Here is a 14958-nt window from a genome sequence, read left to right on the forward strand (position 1 = left end):
ACGCGTTCTCATGTATGAATTTTCTTCTATAATGGTGGTCAATCTACTTCTGTCGGGGCCTTTCTCTAAGTATCCTGGTAACCCAAGTATCCTAACAGAGTTGCTGCTTTGATTGTAGGGCCCTGTACTATTCGTATTGTTGAACTCTTTATCTGAAGTGTCTAGAGAATACTTTGAAGCGGGGCATTCCACGCCTTCGAAATGTGACGGTTGTAAGTTGTCTACCCCTCTGAGAAAAAATACAAAGCAGGATATGTTTGTCAAACTAGTCTCTGTTTCAGATCGTATCATAAAACCAGGATTGCTCTTGTAGGTAGCTATCAAATCAATACAATCGCTTCCATTGTCCTTTGACATCTCCGTATTGTGCATACCGAAAAGCTGCAAGCCCACACTACCTTTCAGACCTATTGCCGTTCCGCCGTGTCTTGTCCAAGCTTCTGGACAGAGGTTACAGGAACCTAAGTGCCAGTTGGTTTCTGGTTTCTTCATCGCAGTTGCAACAACAAATGGCAGTCGGAGGTCTAAGGGTCCAAACGCAAACGATGAACATCCGGGTTCCTGTTTGCCGTCGAACCCAGTAATAGCGCCCACAAGACCCCACTTCAGTTGAAAGTCTTTCATCGTCGTCGAATATGTGAGACAAAACCCCAGGTTATCGATACGTAGGTAAATTTTCTGTTCTCTGTTAGGAGAATCAGTTTTGTCCACGTTAAGACTCCAGTCCATTTTGTTATCTTTCTCCCAGGAAATGACCGAACGCTCTCTTCCAACGCTGAAGGTTTGGAGTGACAGCCCTGACAGTGTTCTCTGGCTTAGACACGTCAGAGGGTTGTGGCTTAAGTTCAGGACTCGTAGATCGTAAAGGGAATCCAAGGCGTTTGCAGGAATGACTTCAATCTTATTGTGACCCAAAAGAAGTGTGTGTAGGAAGACAAGACCACGTAACCATCCACTCGCTACCTCCGACAGCAAATTGTGGGACAAGTCTAACTTTGTAAGATGGATTTCCTCGAAACACCCAGTTTCAAGTCTAGAAATACGATTATAGGAAAAGGACATGTAGGCGGTAGACTTAGGTGAAGTGTTCAAGCCGGAAAAGAAAGCATGTTCTAGCTGCGATAAAGTATTACAATCTAAATGCAGTGACCGCAAGTGTGGAAATCTGGCAAATGCATTGTTTTCGATAGTACTTATGCCTGCATCTGTAAGGGCAAGGACCGTCAATGAAAACGAATTGATGGCTTCAAGGGTTTGCGAGGACAGGCTTCCGACGAAGACACCCCGCAGGGCAAACCACTGGGCAGGCGGGGGAGTTCCTCCGTACGCAGAAAATGGAGCGCAGGTATAACCTTCAGGGGATCCAATCCCGCATGATATGCAGAAGCAAAGAATATTGTGGGAGAAATTGGCACGAACCTTGATGTTGTCAGGCACGCACTTGTTCCAGTGCTTTGATGAGCACTTGGAGCTGACGTAAGAGCGGGCGTCTGTCACCGCCACGCTGCCGAGAACAGAACAGATGACCAGGAGCCAGCAGCCGGTCCGCGGCATCATCGCTCGTCTCCGGCAGCTTCCACTTCACGGTGGACGTCGGAAATACTCTCTGGCAGATCAGGGTGGCTGTATAAAATATCAATGTACAAGAAGAAGGATCACAACTGAAGGACATATTTTTTGTCGCTTTTGATGCCTCGCCTTTTGATTTTCTGCGAAGCACCGATAATGAACCTAGCAAAATAGTCTACGATGCTGACCAAGTTATGTTTGTTAAGTTTCGCATAACCAGCTGTAAACCTGGCCTACATAGGCGTACACACCAGGTCTGCGCAGCGGTTACAAGCTGTGAATAGTTTATGCTAAAACTCAGACTAATATCCACCCTCCATGTAAAGTTGACCCATTTCGAAATGTTTTCCTACAGACACTAACAGGTGTCTGTGTCTCCTTGTCGTTTCCAAAATATTAGCAATGCTACAGCGTTAATTTCCCGCACCGAGGTGTATATGATTAGTTCCTGTTACCACTGAATAAATCGCCCTGTTCAAACTAATATTTGTATGAAGGTTATTTACACTTACAAATGGCCAAGTCAAGCTGACCCAGGTCACGGGGTACACGTCAGACGCGTTATATGAAGTGGACCACAATCGTTCTGGATGCGTGTACGACTGCCTGGGCGTCTTTTATGGTCTTCCGAATGTTTTCCCTCCGTTTCAAACGTTTCAGAAAGCCAGTCCAGGCCAGTCTCCTTCCAGATAGAAGTCCGGCAACCTGTCCGTATTAGGAGATTTATATAGAGTGCGCATGTCCAGTGTGACTATTTTGGAAAGCCGAAGGCCACCAAGACGTCAGAAAAATATTTGCATATCTATATTTGTAGAAGCAATCTGAGGTTGACCCAAAACCTCAGCGAGAGAGCTTCAGACGATCCATAGGCTATCATTGACCCATTGTCTGGAACAGTCTACCATACGCACGCATACTCCCAACTCTAGCTTATCATTCTTTCCAGCACAATTTCTCTTTTATTCTAATGATACACCTCACACATTATGCACCTTCCACTATTGTAGTAGTAAAAGTACAACAGGGGGAAGTTCAAAGTTACTCATGAATACCACAGTGTCATTTTCCGTAAAAACAAAGTTACAGTTACAAAATACTGTATCAACTGATCTAAAGTCAGTTTTTCTGTGTCGGAATTCCCTTGAGAGGTGTCTTCAGTGAATGGCCACGTAAACGGCCGGTCACAATCGTCGTGCCATCGTCGTACGTTCGCAAACTGAGGGGTACAGTTGAACAGAAGTAAGCTGTCTTGTTACCGAAAAGGCTATCTTAGATCCCTGACGGTGGTTGTTGGTTCTGTCACAAAAATCCTTCTATATCAATATCATTCAACGATCTACGATGAATGTAACCGAGCCTTAACTGTTGTTCTAAAATTCAAACATGGCCTTGGAGATGTCTCCCTTCCTGAGCTGCGCAATGGCCTCCTGGTACTCCTGCAGGCGGAACATCTTAATGCCCAGTCGGGAGAAGTCGCTCAGGTAGCTTCCCGACATGCCCCGCGCCAGCCCCTCCACAGTGTTGACCATGGTGAAGGGGTTGATGAGGCAGCCCACGATCTTCAACTCCTTCGAAAAAATCTCAAACGGAGAGATGGAGATTTTTCTCCTTGGGTGGGCAGCAGCCGAACTGGACGAAGGTGGCTCCGCTTTTGAGCCAGGAAAAGGCCTGGAATGACGACAAGCGATCTTATAAGAAATTACAGATCTTTGCTTTTTAAGCAAGCGCAAAACGGTGCAGATTGGGGAGATTGCTTGGGAACGGAATCAACACGTACAGAGAAGAGGGTCTATAATGTTTATTAGGGGGAAAATAGAAGAATTAATGCAGTAAAAAGAGTAGACGTTTTTCTGATTTGGCTTGGAACTTAAAACAAGTTCTAAGCCAAATGACTAGTCTAGTCAAAGTTGGTTCAACAACAAACCTGCTCAATAGCGGGCGGAAATCCACTGCAGTCCACGATGACGTCATATCCAGTCTCTCTAAGGTTTTCATCAGTGATGCAGGCCTTTAGTTCATCAGGATGAACTGCCTGGTACCTGGGGTCAGAGGAAATAAATTCCATCAGTGCAGAAATGACTAAGTGACAGAAGTTCGTATGCTCAATATAAGCGAACTATATGCTTTTCTTTTTCGGGTAGCTAGTAGTGCAATGTGACCTCTGAACGGCTAACTTCTTCAGTCATACACAACAGGCCACCTCACTCTTATATTAGGTAAGCTTCTCGATAAGTATGTTGGTTTCGTTTTGTGCTCAGATTTGACGTTTAATTAGCTTACATGTAAGCCTGAAGCTCCCTCATACATGATGGGAATGCCGACTTTACGTCACTACCAAAAATGACAAATGTTATCTCTTACAACAGAACTAGTTGCTAAGCAAGCAAGCAGGTATGACTTGATACAGAAAGTAACAACACTTGAAAGTATTTTAAGATGAGGATTACCCAAGTTCCAGAGCAGATATCCTGTTGCGCCGCCCCTCTGCCGGCTCACTCACAGTCACATTCCGATAACCCTGATAAAATGATCCGTAGTAATGCATGTTGGTCAAACTTAACCTGTCTTGTTAAATGAAAAGGCTATCTTAGATCCATATGTCGTCGACGGTTGGTTATATCACAACCTACTTGAAAATTGTATCACGGTCCACGACGAATGTGATCGTGCCGTTAGTCATATTTGACAGGTTGCCCGCTGAGTTCATACGTCGTTCATTGTGAAAGACATATTTAAAACCTCAAAGCCATGCCTAGACGTTATTAGCCTTATACGGAGACATTTAGACATTAGATGTTTATGATAACGCTGTGAAGTCCAGTAAAATCACATATTGGGTTATCATTAGTGACAAATATAAACGTAAAAATCTAAGAAGGTGCTAGGGAAACTCAGCCTATGTATATATGAAAACAAACACAAGATACCTTGTGGTGAAAGATCGTGGACCACAGTACCCCGATGATTCCCGCCCCTAGAATAAGTATCCGGGAGTCCAAGGATGGGTTGTTCAGGTTTTCCCAGCCGCGTAGAATGCACGAGAGAGGCTCACACAGAGCGCCCTGGGGAAGAGTCACTTCCGCCGGAAGTTGGTGCACCTGCTCTGACGGGACCACGCAGAAGTTGGCGAAGCCTCCGTTTTGAAAAATCCCTATGGTCGTTCTGGTTGGACGAAACATGACAAACATCACTGATTTTTGTCAAATCTAAATTCATAGAAACAGAATTGGAAAACAAAATATGGGGACCATTAAAATAAGTTTAAAGCGACATTATGTAAAATTTTCACTAGTTTAAACATCGTTGTTTGACACATTTTCTTGTGATATAAGCCTACATTAATTCTAGGAGGTTCCTAGAATACAGTGGGCCCTCGTGCAACTTATTCTCGCGCTGCGCTGAGTCGCCGGAAAAGCGAAATAGGGACGCTAATATGTTGAAAGGTATTGAAAATGTCTATCTAGATTTAAAAAATTCAAAGTGAAGAAAGTCGTTCTCTACGTCGAATAACAAACAAACAAACAAGAAAAATTGAACCCTACCTCAGTCCACCGTTCTGACAATGGTTGGTTTGTGCCTTGAAACATTCCCTGCAGTTCCCACAGCCACGGTTAGGGTTGACACACACACGGTCACCTGTCGTGAAGCCCGTCACACCTGGACCGACCTCTGTTAAAACATGACGTCATAAGTTCGGCATGATACGGCTGAGCAACGATACACGTCCCGAGGGGTGAGATCGTTGCTTAGCCGGATTGAGCCGGATATATGGGAGCATTCCCACTGGGTAAAGTTGATCGAATCGAAGCCGATCACCTGAGTCTATTTGGGTCGATTCGGAAGTCAAGCTGAAAATCTGTCACAATCAGAAACTTTAACACCACGGAAAGTTACGTTTGCAGATCATGAACTTTGTTTGGTCCCTGTTAAATTCAGGAAGATCGAGAGTCCTAGTATACTGCATTTTTATCCACCCTTCCAAATCTGACCTGTAATAACCCCGGAGAACTCGTGACCCAGAATGACCTTCTCGGCCGCAGGGAACTCTTTCTGGATGATGTGTAGATCTGTGCCGCACACCCCGGCATAGGCCACCTGTGGGTCACAACACGGGATTCTAGATATCGTTATTGATATTGACCCATAAAAATAGCGACATTACTATACCATAACAGCATCTATGTAAGTCGGTATCATAGTTTATTAAGCTGTAGCTGACTTGTTGATACCAATTACATGGAGCAAGGCAGTGTCATGATGACCATGACCCACGTGCAGTGACATGTTATTAATATGGTTTGATCGCTTGCTGAAGTGCAATTTACTCAGAAATGGATAGATAGAAGTTCAAGGGTTAGGTGTAACAAGTCGATCGGTGTAATATAGCCAGCTGCCGCCGCGCTGCGTGCCTGCGAAGCTGGTGTGTTACGCCGAAAGGCGGTTATACCGGCTATACAGATACAGACGGTCACGCCTCCACTGCTCTACAATATGGTAGTCACACGGACAGCCTATATATGGCCTACCTTTATGACCACCTGTCCATGTCCAGCTGTGGGTACAGACACATCTACTAGTGACAAAACATCCGCATTGGCGTCCCACTGTACAGCCTGCATTACCGAGTCTACCATGGTTCCAACTACCAACCTTACACTGCACCGTCAAATACAAACAAAGCACCAAGGTGCCCAAAGTTATTGTGGAGAAAAAATGGTTGAAGGGGATAGATTGCCGACCTTGATCTTTGTTCAAAGTGAGCGGCGGCAAAGTTGCGGACTTCGTAACGCCCCCAAGCTTAAACAACTTCCGGGTTAATGGTGGACTGACCCATTGCAGTTTGGGGGAGTGTGATTAGGAACCTTTAACAGGCATTATACAATACACTGGTTATATAAATATGTAGGTAATGGTAGTAAAGTAAGAATTCGGCAAAAATAGAGTAAACTAGAGTTCGACAATCTCATACCTCCATGACATGTTTAGTGCTTTCGTAAAGCTTATGCATAGTGATGATCACATAAATGGCTTACATTTACAATCCTGCTCATTAGCAAAACTTTTATACAAATTATTCACATAGCCCCTACCTAGTAACATACAACACACTGGTGAAATCCTTACCATTTAACATGGACAACGTATGATATTGTTGGTTATAGGCAAGTATGACCTCTGACATACCATTGCCAACTCATGTTTGCCATCCAAGCTGACGAATTATACATTTTTTACTGCCAATATGCAAATTATAAGAGCCATTTGCATATATTATATCATTTGATCATATTCTCCGCCCAATGACAGGGTTATCTTAAGAAATAAGGCTATTCTAGCGTTTCCTCATAAATTATGCAAATAAGGTCCTGATTTGAATAAATTATGTTTAGTGATGTTCGCCTTAATTGAACTTCCAAGTATGGCAAGTATTAAATTCACAGCAGTTACCACCATAAAATTGTACCAATTTGCCATTAATTATGCAAATTAGGTCTTCATTTACATAATCAATATCTACCAATGATCTTGTTGTTCTCAATTACATATGTCTAAAGTGTTTCATAGCCCTAATATGGAATACAGCAGATTTATAGAATTTCCTCATTAATTATGAAAATTAGATCCTGATTTGCATAATTGTATTTTAATCATGTCAAGCATCATTTCAGCTACCTACATACCAAAAATCATGACGATCCATCAAACAGTTGTTCAGTTATCCTCTCTCGAATATTTTTAAAGAAACCATCCTGCAGTTCCAGAACAAGCCGCTAGGGGGCCCAAACTCATGTGACTTCTTCCCAAACACGAGAGCTACCTATCATCCAAATTTCATGACCCTAGCATGTCCAGATCGCGAGATATTAAAACCGGAAGTTGCGCTGCAGTACCAAGGGAAGCCACTAGGGGGACCAAAATCTAATCATTTCCAGTTTTCGTCACACCCTACCAACACACCAAGTATGAAACCAATCCATCCAGGCGTTCTTGAGTTATCTTGTTGACCAACAGACGGACAGACGGACAGACGGACAGACGGACAGATAAACGCAACTGAAAATATAACCTCCATGACACATTTCATGGAGGTAACTACGGTTCCTTCCACCAAATCCACCTTTGCCAAATGATGTATACCTTATGAGAAACGTATCATGACGGCTATCACAGGCTCGCAAAGCTCGCGAGAAGACCTAATCAAGTTCAAGTACTTACAAACACCTACCAAACTAAAAATTACGACGATCTATTTATGAAGTCTCGAGTTCATAAAACACGCGTCCAGAAAACACAAGCGTCTAATTATAATTATAACATGCCATCTTCAGAAATACACCGCAAAGGATTCCTATATTATAAAAGCGATGAGATATCTACTGCAGCATCGGGGTGCCACCCTAGTTAGTTAACCGGGGCCCCTATACGGCTCGTATGTCATATCGGTATAAAATGGGTTCTTTGGTATTGCACCAAGGGTTTGGTTGGGTTAGACTCTCATTCACTCCGTCCCGTGGCCGCAGACCGTAGAGGCAGTTTGCCTGTTGGGTTGAACGAATTAAATGTGATCTCACAGATAACCTTTTCATGGACCAGTTTTGACTCTACTTTCTAGTAAATGTACGGGTAGCGGGTTTGAAAATAGTAATGATGTTTTCCAGCATTGTTCCTGCGATGTAAACACTTGTGTAAATTCGCGTTACGCAAGCTGACTTATGCAAGCGTAGTCTTGCGGTTCTCAGGCGTAGTGCAGAACGCCCGCCTTGCAAATGTGCTGTATGTGGTATGAGAACGTTAACTTCGCCACAAAATATCCACCTTTTAAAATTGAAGTTTAATCACTGTCTATAAATTGTATTCCCCTTGAAATGCGTAACTTCATATGGATTTTGATTAAAATTACTCTTATTGAAATCAGCCTTTCTTCTTTCGGCCCATATACATACACGATTCCCTGAATATACGGACCCATGGTTATGGTCACGCCATGGATTGGCTTTTCTGAACGAGGCATTTGATATTACTGTGATCGAAAGATTTTAGCATGTTGGTTTCATTACTTATATATATATATACAGCCATCGCCACTAGCAGTACATGTCTCCCATGTGGTCTAGTGGTTAGGATTTGTGGCTTTCACCCACAAGGACCGGGTTCGATTCCCGGCATGGGAAGCAAAGATTAATTTTTCTTGCTGAATTTTAGTTTCTTTTGTTTGTTTGTAAATTCGTAGGTATCATTTAGCGAAGTTAACCCCTAAAAGAAGACAGGCCTTACGATGAATCATTGATCTACAAAAGCACAATATGCACTCTGTCTACTTCAGCGACGTGACACACGTGCATTGTTAATAACTGACACATGTTATTTTATTGCTAGAAATCTTGGATACCTTCAAAGAGGGCCTAATAATAAGCTGATTTATGGGTTCTTTGGGATATTTTCAAACGACAGCTGAAATGATTTCCTAGGTGGAAGTTGTGAAGATTATATGAAAAGGAAGAACATTATGATTTAATCAGGTCAAAGTTATCCCATAAAGTCATAAAATTCTAGAGATGGTTGGTGGAAGAATCCTGTTGTATAATACAGGCTGTACATGTGAGCGGGATATCAAAGAACAGTCACAGAAGATATGGCGCTTGGTTAGGGGGAGTTTGTATGCATTTCGTCCTCTGCAGCAAGGACTAGAAGTGAGTTGGCAGGGATTGGCCATGGGTTTCAGTTGATTGATTAAACCTCACACACATGGCCGTCATGTACTCGAACCAAACCAAGCAGATTATATAGGACTTGTATACAACGTACTTGACCACACTTTAAAACACAGGATAAGATTTACATGATACACGTACATGTTTAAGAAAAAATGTATCTTAGCATTTGTAAATCATCATTCTGTGCGACCAACACAAGGAAAAAGGAACACAGTTCATCGTCGGATATTAACTCAGACGCTAGTATCGCTTCACGCCATTCGTCTCTGCAGCACTCACTTATTATACATTCATTTATGATTTAGCCCTGCAAGTCAAACATGGCCTTGGAGATGTCTCCCTTCCTGAGCTGCGCGATGGCCTCCTGGTACTCCTGCAGGCGGAACATCTTAATGCCCAGTCGGGAGAAGTCGCTCAGGTAGCTTCCCGACATGCCCCGCACCAGGCCGTTGATGGTAGTCGGCATGGTGAAGGGGTTGGTCAGACAGCCCACAATCTTCAACTCCTTAGCGTAGATCTGGAACGGGTTGATGGTGATCTCGGAGTTGATCGGGCAGCACCCGAACTGGAGGAAGGTGGCTCCGCAACGAAGCCAGGAGAAAGCCTGGAGAAAAATATGAAATAATTATCAGATTTTTATTACATTGGCTGGACTGACCCACTGGGACACGGGTAGGGGAAGGAATCTTGGTGTCATTTCAATCGTTTGGCAGTATTTTTTTTTAGATATTAGTACTAGAGTTGACCTACCCCTTTTATACTAAAAAAACTTGACAAACCAAGTGGAGGTAAAGACTTTGAAATTAATATGCAGTGTATGGAGTGTTCTGTCACGGCGTCAATACTTAATTGTAGCTTGGCAGGGTAATGACGTCAGAGGTACCTGTTCGATGGCAGGCGGGAAACCACTGCAATCAATGATGACGTCATATCCAATCTCTTCGACGTCACTTCCGCCAGCAAAGCGAGTCTTGATCTCGTCTGGGTGAACAGCCTGGTACCTGAAACGTCAGTTGCATTCATGACTCTTTGGGACGGCCCCGTGGAGGGTAGGTACAATGTATCATATACCTTTGATCGTACCTTGGCCCTATTCAATAATCTAACCCGTGACAAGCGATAACATGGTCCTCATACCTTGTATTCAAGCATCAATTATATAGTGGTTGTAAACACAAAGAAACAAACAAAAATATAACATACCCGAGCCCCATCCCCACCGCGAGCTCCCGTCGTCCCTCTGCCGGTTCGCTGATCGTGACATCACGGTAGCCCTGTAAAGTTTTAAACGTAGACGTAGATTTCTTTACGGGCACCAGATCCTGATTTCTCATCACAATTAGCAGTTCAGCCAACCATAGCAAGGTAATTAAAGGTTCGACTAATAAGAGTTATCTTTTTTTTAATTTACCGTTTGGGTTCTGACGGAGGCGGGCGGGGCTATGCGATCGGTCTATTGCTCAATGAAGTCTGATCGGTTTTTGTTGTCGGCTAAGCCAAACATATCCATGTAGTTTTCATCGGATGACCTACCTTGAAATGAAGGAGGCAGGACCACATTATGCCGATGTACCCAGCACCGAGCACCAACACACGAGAGTCGCTAGGAGGCGTCCCTAAGTTGTCCCAGCCCCGCTGGATGCAGGAGATGGGCTCCACGAGAGCGCCGTGCAGGAGCGTCACGTCATCGTGCAGGCGGTGCACGTGACCGACTGGAACTGCGCAAAAGTTGGCGAAGCCGCCATTCCTCCGCGCACCTACAGAATTCCTGAGGTGCCTGCAACGAAAGATAAATTCAGTAAGTTGTCCAAGATGCAAGTTAAACGCAATGTTACATGATCCAATCATCGTGCGGTCAACGGTCGCAAACTGATACTAGTGATAGCATTTGATTTCGTGGGACAGTCAAAATACATCGTACACAATTCAGCTATTCGGGTAGGGAAAGGCCGTCTTACTAGATCCCTGTCGGTTGGTTCTGCCAGTCTTTATGAAATTCTACGATGAATGTGACCGCGCCCTTAAAGACTTGTTACACAGTGCACGATTTATAGTAAAGTAGAGAACTGTTCTTGAACCAGCTACGTCCATGATATTTTGTTTTTCATTGTGTATGATATGTGAAAACTTACTGTAGGTGTCCCCTGTGACAGTAGTTGATCCTGCCCCTCTGACAGTGACGGCAGCTGCCGCAGATGAAGCACGGGTCCACACAGACCCTATCTCCGACTTTAAACTGTGTCACTCCTTCTCCGACCTCTGTAACATACAGTACAAGATATTATCGACTCGTGGGGACAATAGAACACACGGCATCGAAGACCTTCGTGTGTTTTTGTGAATTTCTTGCCGATTCTGTCTCATCGTTTTCACACTGGGCCCATAAGGCTCCGTTATGCATACAGCAGGAAATTAAAGACAGGAAATGAGATAACCTTTTCTTGGACCTTTCTGAAACCTCGATGTGCCTAGCATGTGGAGATATGCACACACACACACACACACACACACACACACACACACACACACACAGACACACTGAAATGCATGAAGGTAGAAATACCGTATTGCATCTCTCACGACCTAATCACAATAAATGCAAATAAGCCGTTACCCGTAATAACCCCTGAGAACTCGTGGCCCAGGATGAGTCTGTCTCCGGCTGGGTACTCCTTGTTCGTGATATGTAGATCTGTCCCACATACACCCGCGTACGCCACCTATGGGCGTACATGAAACGGTTAATCGTGGTGATGAAACAAAAAAATTCACACCTCTGTGAAGTACTTAGCAATGTTGTGGATTTCTTGTTTTCATCACCGAGAACAAAACCTGAATGCACGGAGATATAATCACAAAATGAACACTTCGCAAGTTGTCGTATCTAGGTTCAAAACGCATTGACGCCACGTTTTAAAAGTCCTTTCACATGCTTTGAATCGAACATCATGTTTCGCCGGTGATCATCATTTAGTAGGTCAGAAAAACTCGTACCTTTATGACCACCTCCCCCGCAGAGGCTGTCGGTACCGGAAACTCATCCAATGAGAGTCTGTCCGCTTTTGCATCCCACAATAGACCTTGCATCGTCATTGTGGACTTCAGACTAGTCTAAGGCTATGTGCTCTGGTCGGCGAAAAAAAACAGTTGTGTCATGTGCATGTCGGGCAGTTTTCACCCCCCTCCCCTACAAAATTGGAACAGGCCAGTTAAATAGTTTGATAATCATGCTGTTGACTATAACTATACTGCTATATAGTGCGGGCCGTCGAAAACATCCAAAGTTAACAACCCTTGCTGCGTGTCTAGATCACAATCGAAGTTTAAGGAGGCTACTATTTTTCGAAATTCGCCACTTGGTCTTCTAGATCTCTATTAACTGTGCCATAATCTCATCGACTGATCAAGGAGGTTATTTAAAATCCCCTTTTTATATTACCTCCGTTGTACATTAGCGAGCGACGTATCAGATTTTTATAACTGCTTAGAGTTAAAAGAATTATTGTCATTCATAAAATTCATGACATAAATGCATATGAAGCAGACAAAATATGTGACTATCCGCATTAACGTAAGGAAATTTAGTCCCAGCCTTACCCAGAATAATAAACAACTAAGTTTGCTCCTGCACCAGTCTGGTCTGCGAACCGTTGGTTTGACTAGTACAAAGATCTACCTGCACTTTGGAACACTGCACTTCAGTCAGGTAGTTAGGTCATCGGACGAGTCCACCGGTGAGATGGGGATGGTGTTTGGAGTACAGATAACAGACATAACACTATTGCGAGTAAATATTTAAGTAATCCACAGTTGAAAAGGGCATGTCGGGTAATTTACGGGCCTTTTTTTCTCATTTTTGGGCCTCGTTCTGCGGGACCCCTGCGGCTGACGTGCCTATCAAACTGGCAGTTAAGATAATCTTGGAGCCTGGCAAAACATACACCGCAACACAACGGTGATGAAACTGCCAATTTCCCTTCCGGTGTCTGGCAGGACACTGGGCCAGGCCATTTTTTTTACAATACTGATCAGCTACACAGATCAAAACTTCCCGAGTACCCCAAATTGGAGTAGCGCGAAAGACATTTTTTAAATGTAAACGGACTTGTAGGACCTTACAAAGACTGGCAGCAAACTTTACTTTGCGCAGGACTATATAAGTATCATAGCAACGGTTTCATAAAGATGCTTCGTCGCCGTTTCCCAAAGAAGCGTTTGGTTGTCAACGTTTTCACACATGTACAAGGGAGTAGGGTCTGTATTTCTTGTGGTCAAGATGCCCATACATAACATCACGGTCAGGGATATGAACAAAGAACCAAGGTATTTAAAGAACCATGGTGTACTGTTTCAGAAAGTAAGACAAAGTTTCTGCCTACACTGCATACTTTGTGACCATGTGTTCAATAAAAACACCTTGCTGAAAACGTCTGCACCTGAAGTGACCTATAGGTCACGTGAACGCTCCACTTGATAGGTAGAAGGATGATTAAGTTACGTACTTCAAGGCGTTCTTGCGTAACACTACATGTAGCAGCGCAAAGCCGTAAACACATTCTGAGTTAACACGTTGGTGGCGAACACATCTCAAAGCGACGCTATTGTGAGTACCAACATTTACATTGTCGTATTTATCGTACTACGTATCATGTATGTGTAAGACAAATAAGTGCATAAAAGTAAGCCATCAGTTCTACAATGAGTACGGTGGCTAACTGTTAATTAACTTACTAAGTTTACTAAGCCGGGAAGAGGGGATGTAAAGTGAACAGTCAACAAAAAATACAGTAAAAAGGACTTCCTTCGGTGTTTCTGAACATATTTGCTGACAAGGTGACCGCAAACGTGTATTCTGAGCTCGTCAGATCAGAGCGCTAACAGAGAGCCACAGTTCAGAGTTAAGATGTTTAGAGTGCCAAATTGTCTTGTATGTACTGAAGAAGCTTAATCAAACGAATGTCCAGTCGATCGATCGCACGCATTTGTGCCGTTTTTCCTGCGATAGGGCGTATATGTGACAATTTGTGATAACCATGGGTTTGATTTTTTCGTCGAATTTGACAACAAGTTCACAAAATCTTAAAAATGTAACGTTATGGTTCGATTAAACTTCTTTGAACTTCCATTGAGCACGTCGATCGATTACCAGCAGCTTTGAGCAATTATTGATCAATCACTGCGACGGTTGGCCACTTTATGAGCAAATACTGCGACATTTTAGCGGCTTGTTAAGCGATCTCTGCAGCCTCACACCGCTCGACCCAGCCGACCTTGCTCCCGACCTACTCCTAACCTCGGTTGGGGGTGTTTTGAAGTGTTTTGGAGGCGAAATTCAATAATTCAACATACAATGAAAGTGACAAGAAATACTAATACATGGCACACACACGCATACGTACACCGTTGAAGGAATTGCATCACAGAGAGTGAGGATGGACATGTATTCTGCAGTTTAACATGTACGTGTCCTGCCTGCCTAATTGTGCTTAGGCCACTAATTACTGGTCCGTTGTTCCCTCCGTGAGTGGCTTTACGGTTCCTAGCCCTTTCTTCAACATTCCTTAGATCGATGTGCATGTTAAAAAAAAATCAAATTTCATGGCATCTTGTTCCCTCCCTATTTCGTCACCCTTGTCCTGCTGCACTTGTAGTTATCTGTGTGTGTGTGTGTGGG

General features: G+C 43.6%; 4 protein-coding genes and 1 non-coding gene across 6 annotated transcripts in view; 2 read left to right on the forward strand and 3 right to left on the reverse strand.

Moving 5' to 3' along the window:
* Positions 1-221: 221 nt before the first annotated feature.
* On the reverse strand, positions 222-2331 carry LOC109485859 (leucine-rich repeats and immunoglobulin-like domains protein 2). The gene is made up of 3 exons (XM_019789529.1): positions 2082-2331; positions 399-1623; positions 222-229 (listed from the first exon to the last, which is right to left on the reverse strand). Exons 2-3 carry the CDS (start codon positions 1555-1557, stop codon positions 222-224), a joined length of 1167 nt encoding a protein of 388 aa, XP_019645088.1. The 5' UTR covers positions 1558-1623; positions 2082-2331.
* Positions 2332-2899: 568 nt separating this feature from the next.
* LOC109485905 (sorbitol dehydrogenase-like) lies at positions 2900-12960 on the reverse strand. 2 transcript variants are annotated; one of them, XM_019789589.1, is made up of 9 exons: positions 12882-12960; positions 12279-12410; positions 11899-12004; positions 11417-11543; positions 10818-11061; positions 10488-10558; positions 10168-10285; positions 9610-9888; positions 2900-2957 (listed from the first exon to the last, which is right to left on the reverse strand). In XM_019789589.1, exons 2-9 carry the CDS (start codon positions 12375-12377, stop codon positions 2940-2942), a joined length of 1062 nt encoding a protein of 353 aa, XP_019645148.1. In that variant the 5' UTR covers positions 12378-12410; positions 12882-12960; the 3' UTR covers positions 2900-2939. The 2 variants fall into 2 exon arrangements, with proteins under 2 accessions (XP_019645148.1, XP_019645149.1); XM_019789590.1 differs by having other exon boundaries at positions 12903-12937.
* LOC109485906 (D-arabitol-phosphate dehydrogenase-like) lies at positions 2927-6284 on the reverse strand. Its single transcript, XM_019789591.1, is given in 8 exon segments — positions 2927-3173; positions 3175-3237; positions 3494-3608; positions 4017-4087; positions 4497-4731; positions 5112-5238; positions 5559-5664; positions 6096-6284. Coding segments are annotated over 8 exon segments (1059 nt in total). The 5' UTR covers positions 6204-6284; the 3' UTR covers positions 2927-2939.
* Positions 8670-8741, forward strand: Trnae-uuc. Its single transcript has one exon. It is a non-coding gene; the product is annotated as a tRNA-Glu (tRNA).
* Positions 12961-13792: 832 nt separating the features above from the next.
* Positions 13793-14958, forward strand: part of LOC109485901 — an 8072-nt gene continuing 6906 nt past the window's right edge. The window contains exon 1 of the mRNA XM_019789586.1: positions 13793-13887. The gene's annotated coding sequence lies outside the window, so the exon portion shown is untranslated. The remainder of the gene's footprint in view (positions 13888-14958) is intronic.

This window comes from Branchiostoma belcheri, unplaced genomic scaffold, assembly GCF_001625305.1.
Source record: "Branchiostoma belcheri isolate BF01 breed outbred unplaced genomic scaffold, Haploidv18h27 scaffold79, whole genome shotgun sequence".
In the NCBI taxonomy this organism is placed as follows: Eukaryota; Metazoa; Chordata; class Leptocardii; order Amphioxiformes; family Branchiostomatidae; genus Branchiostoma; species Branchiostoma belcheri.

What these genes read in the sequence shown, in the direction of transcription:
- LOC109485859 (XM_019789529.1), bottom strand. Translation starts at nt 1,557, where the DNA reads ATGATGCCGCGGACCGGCTGCTGGCTCCTGGTCATCTGTTCTGTTCTC.
- LOC109485905 (XM_019789589.1), bottom strand. Translation starts at nt 12,377, where the DNA reads ATGACGATGCAAGGTCTATTGTGGGATGCAAAAGCGGACAGACTCTCA. An exon ending in TGTCACAGGGGACACCTACA is followed by an intron (nt 11,062 to 11,416) that starts GTAAGTTTTCAC and finishes CTTTCGTTGCAG; the next exon opens with GCACCTCAGGAATTCTGTAG. An exon ending in GCGGTGGGGATGGGGCTCGG is followed by an intron (nt 10,286 to 10,487) that starts GTATGTTATATT and finishes CTGACGTTTCAG; the next exon opens with GTACCAGGCTGTTCACCCAG.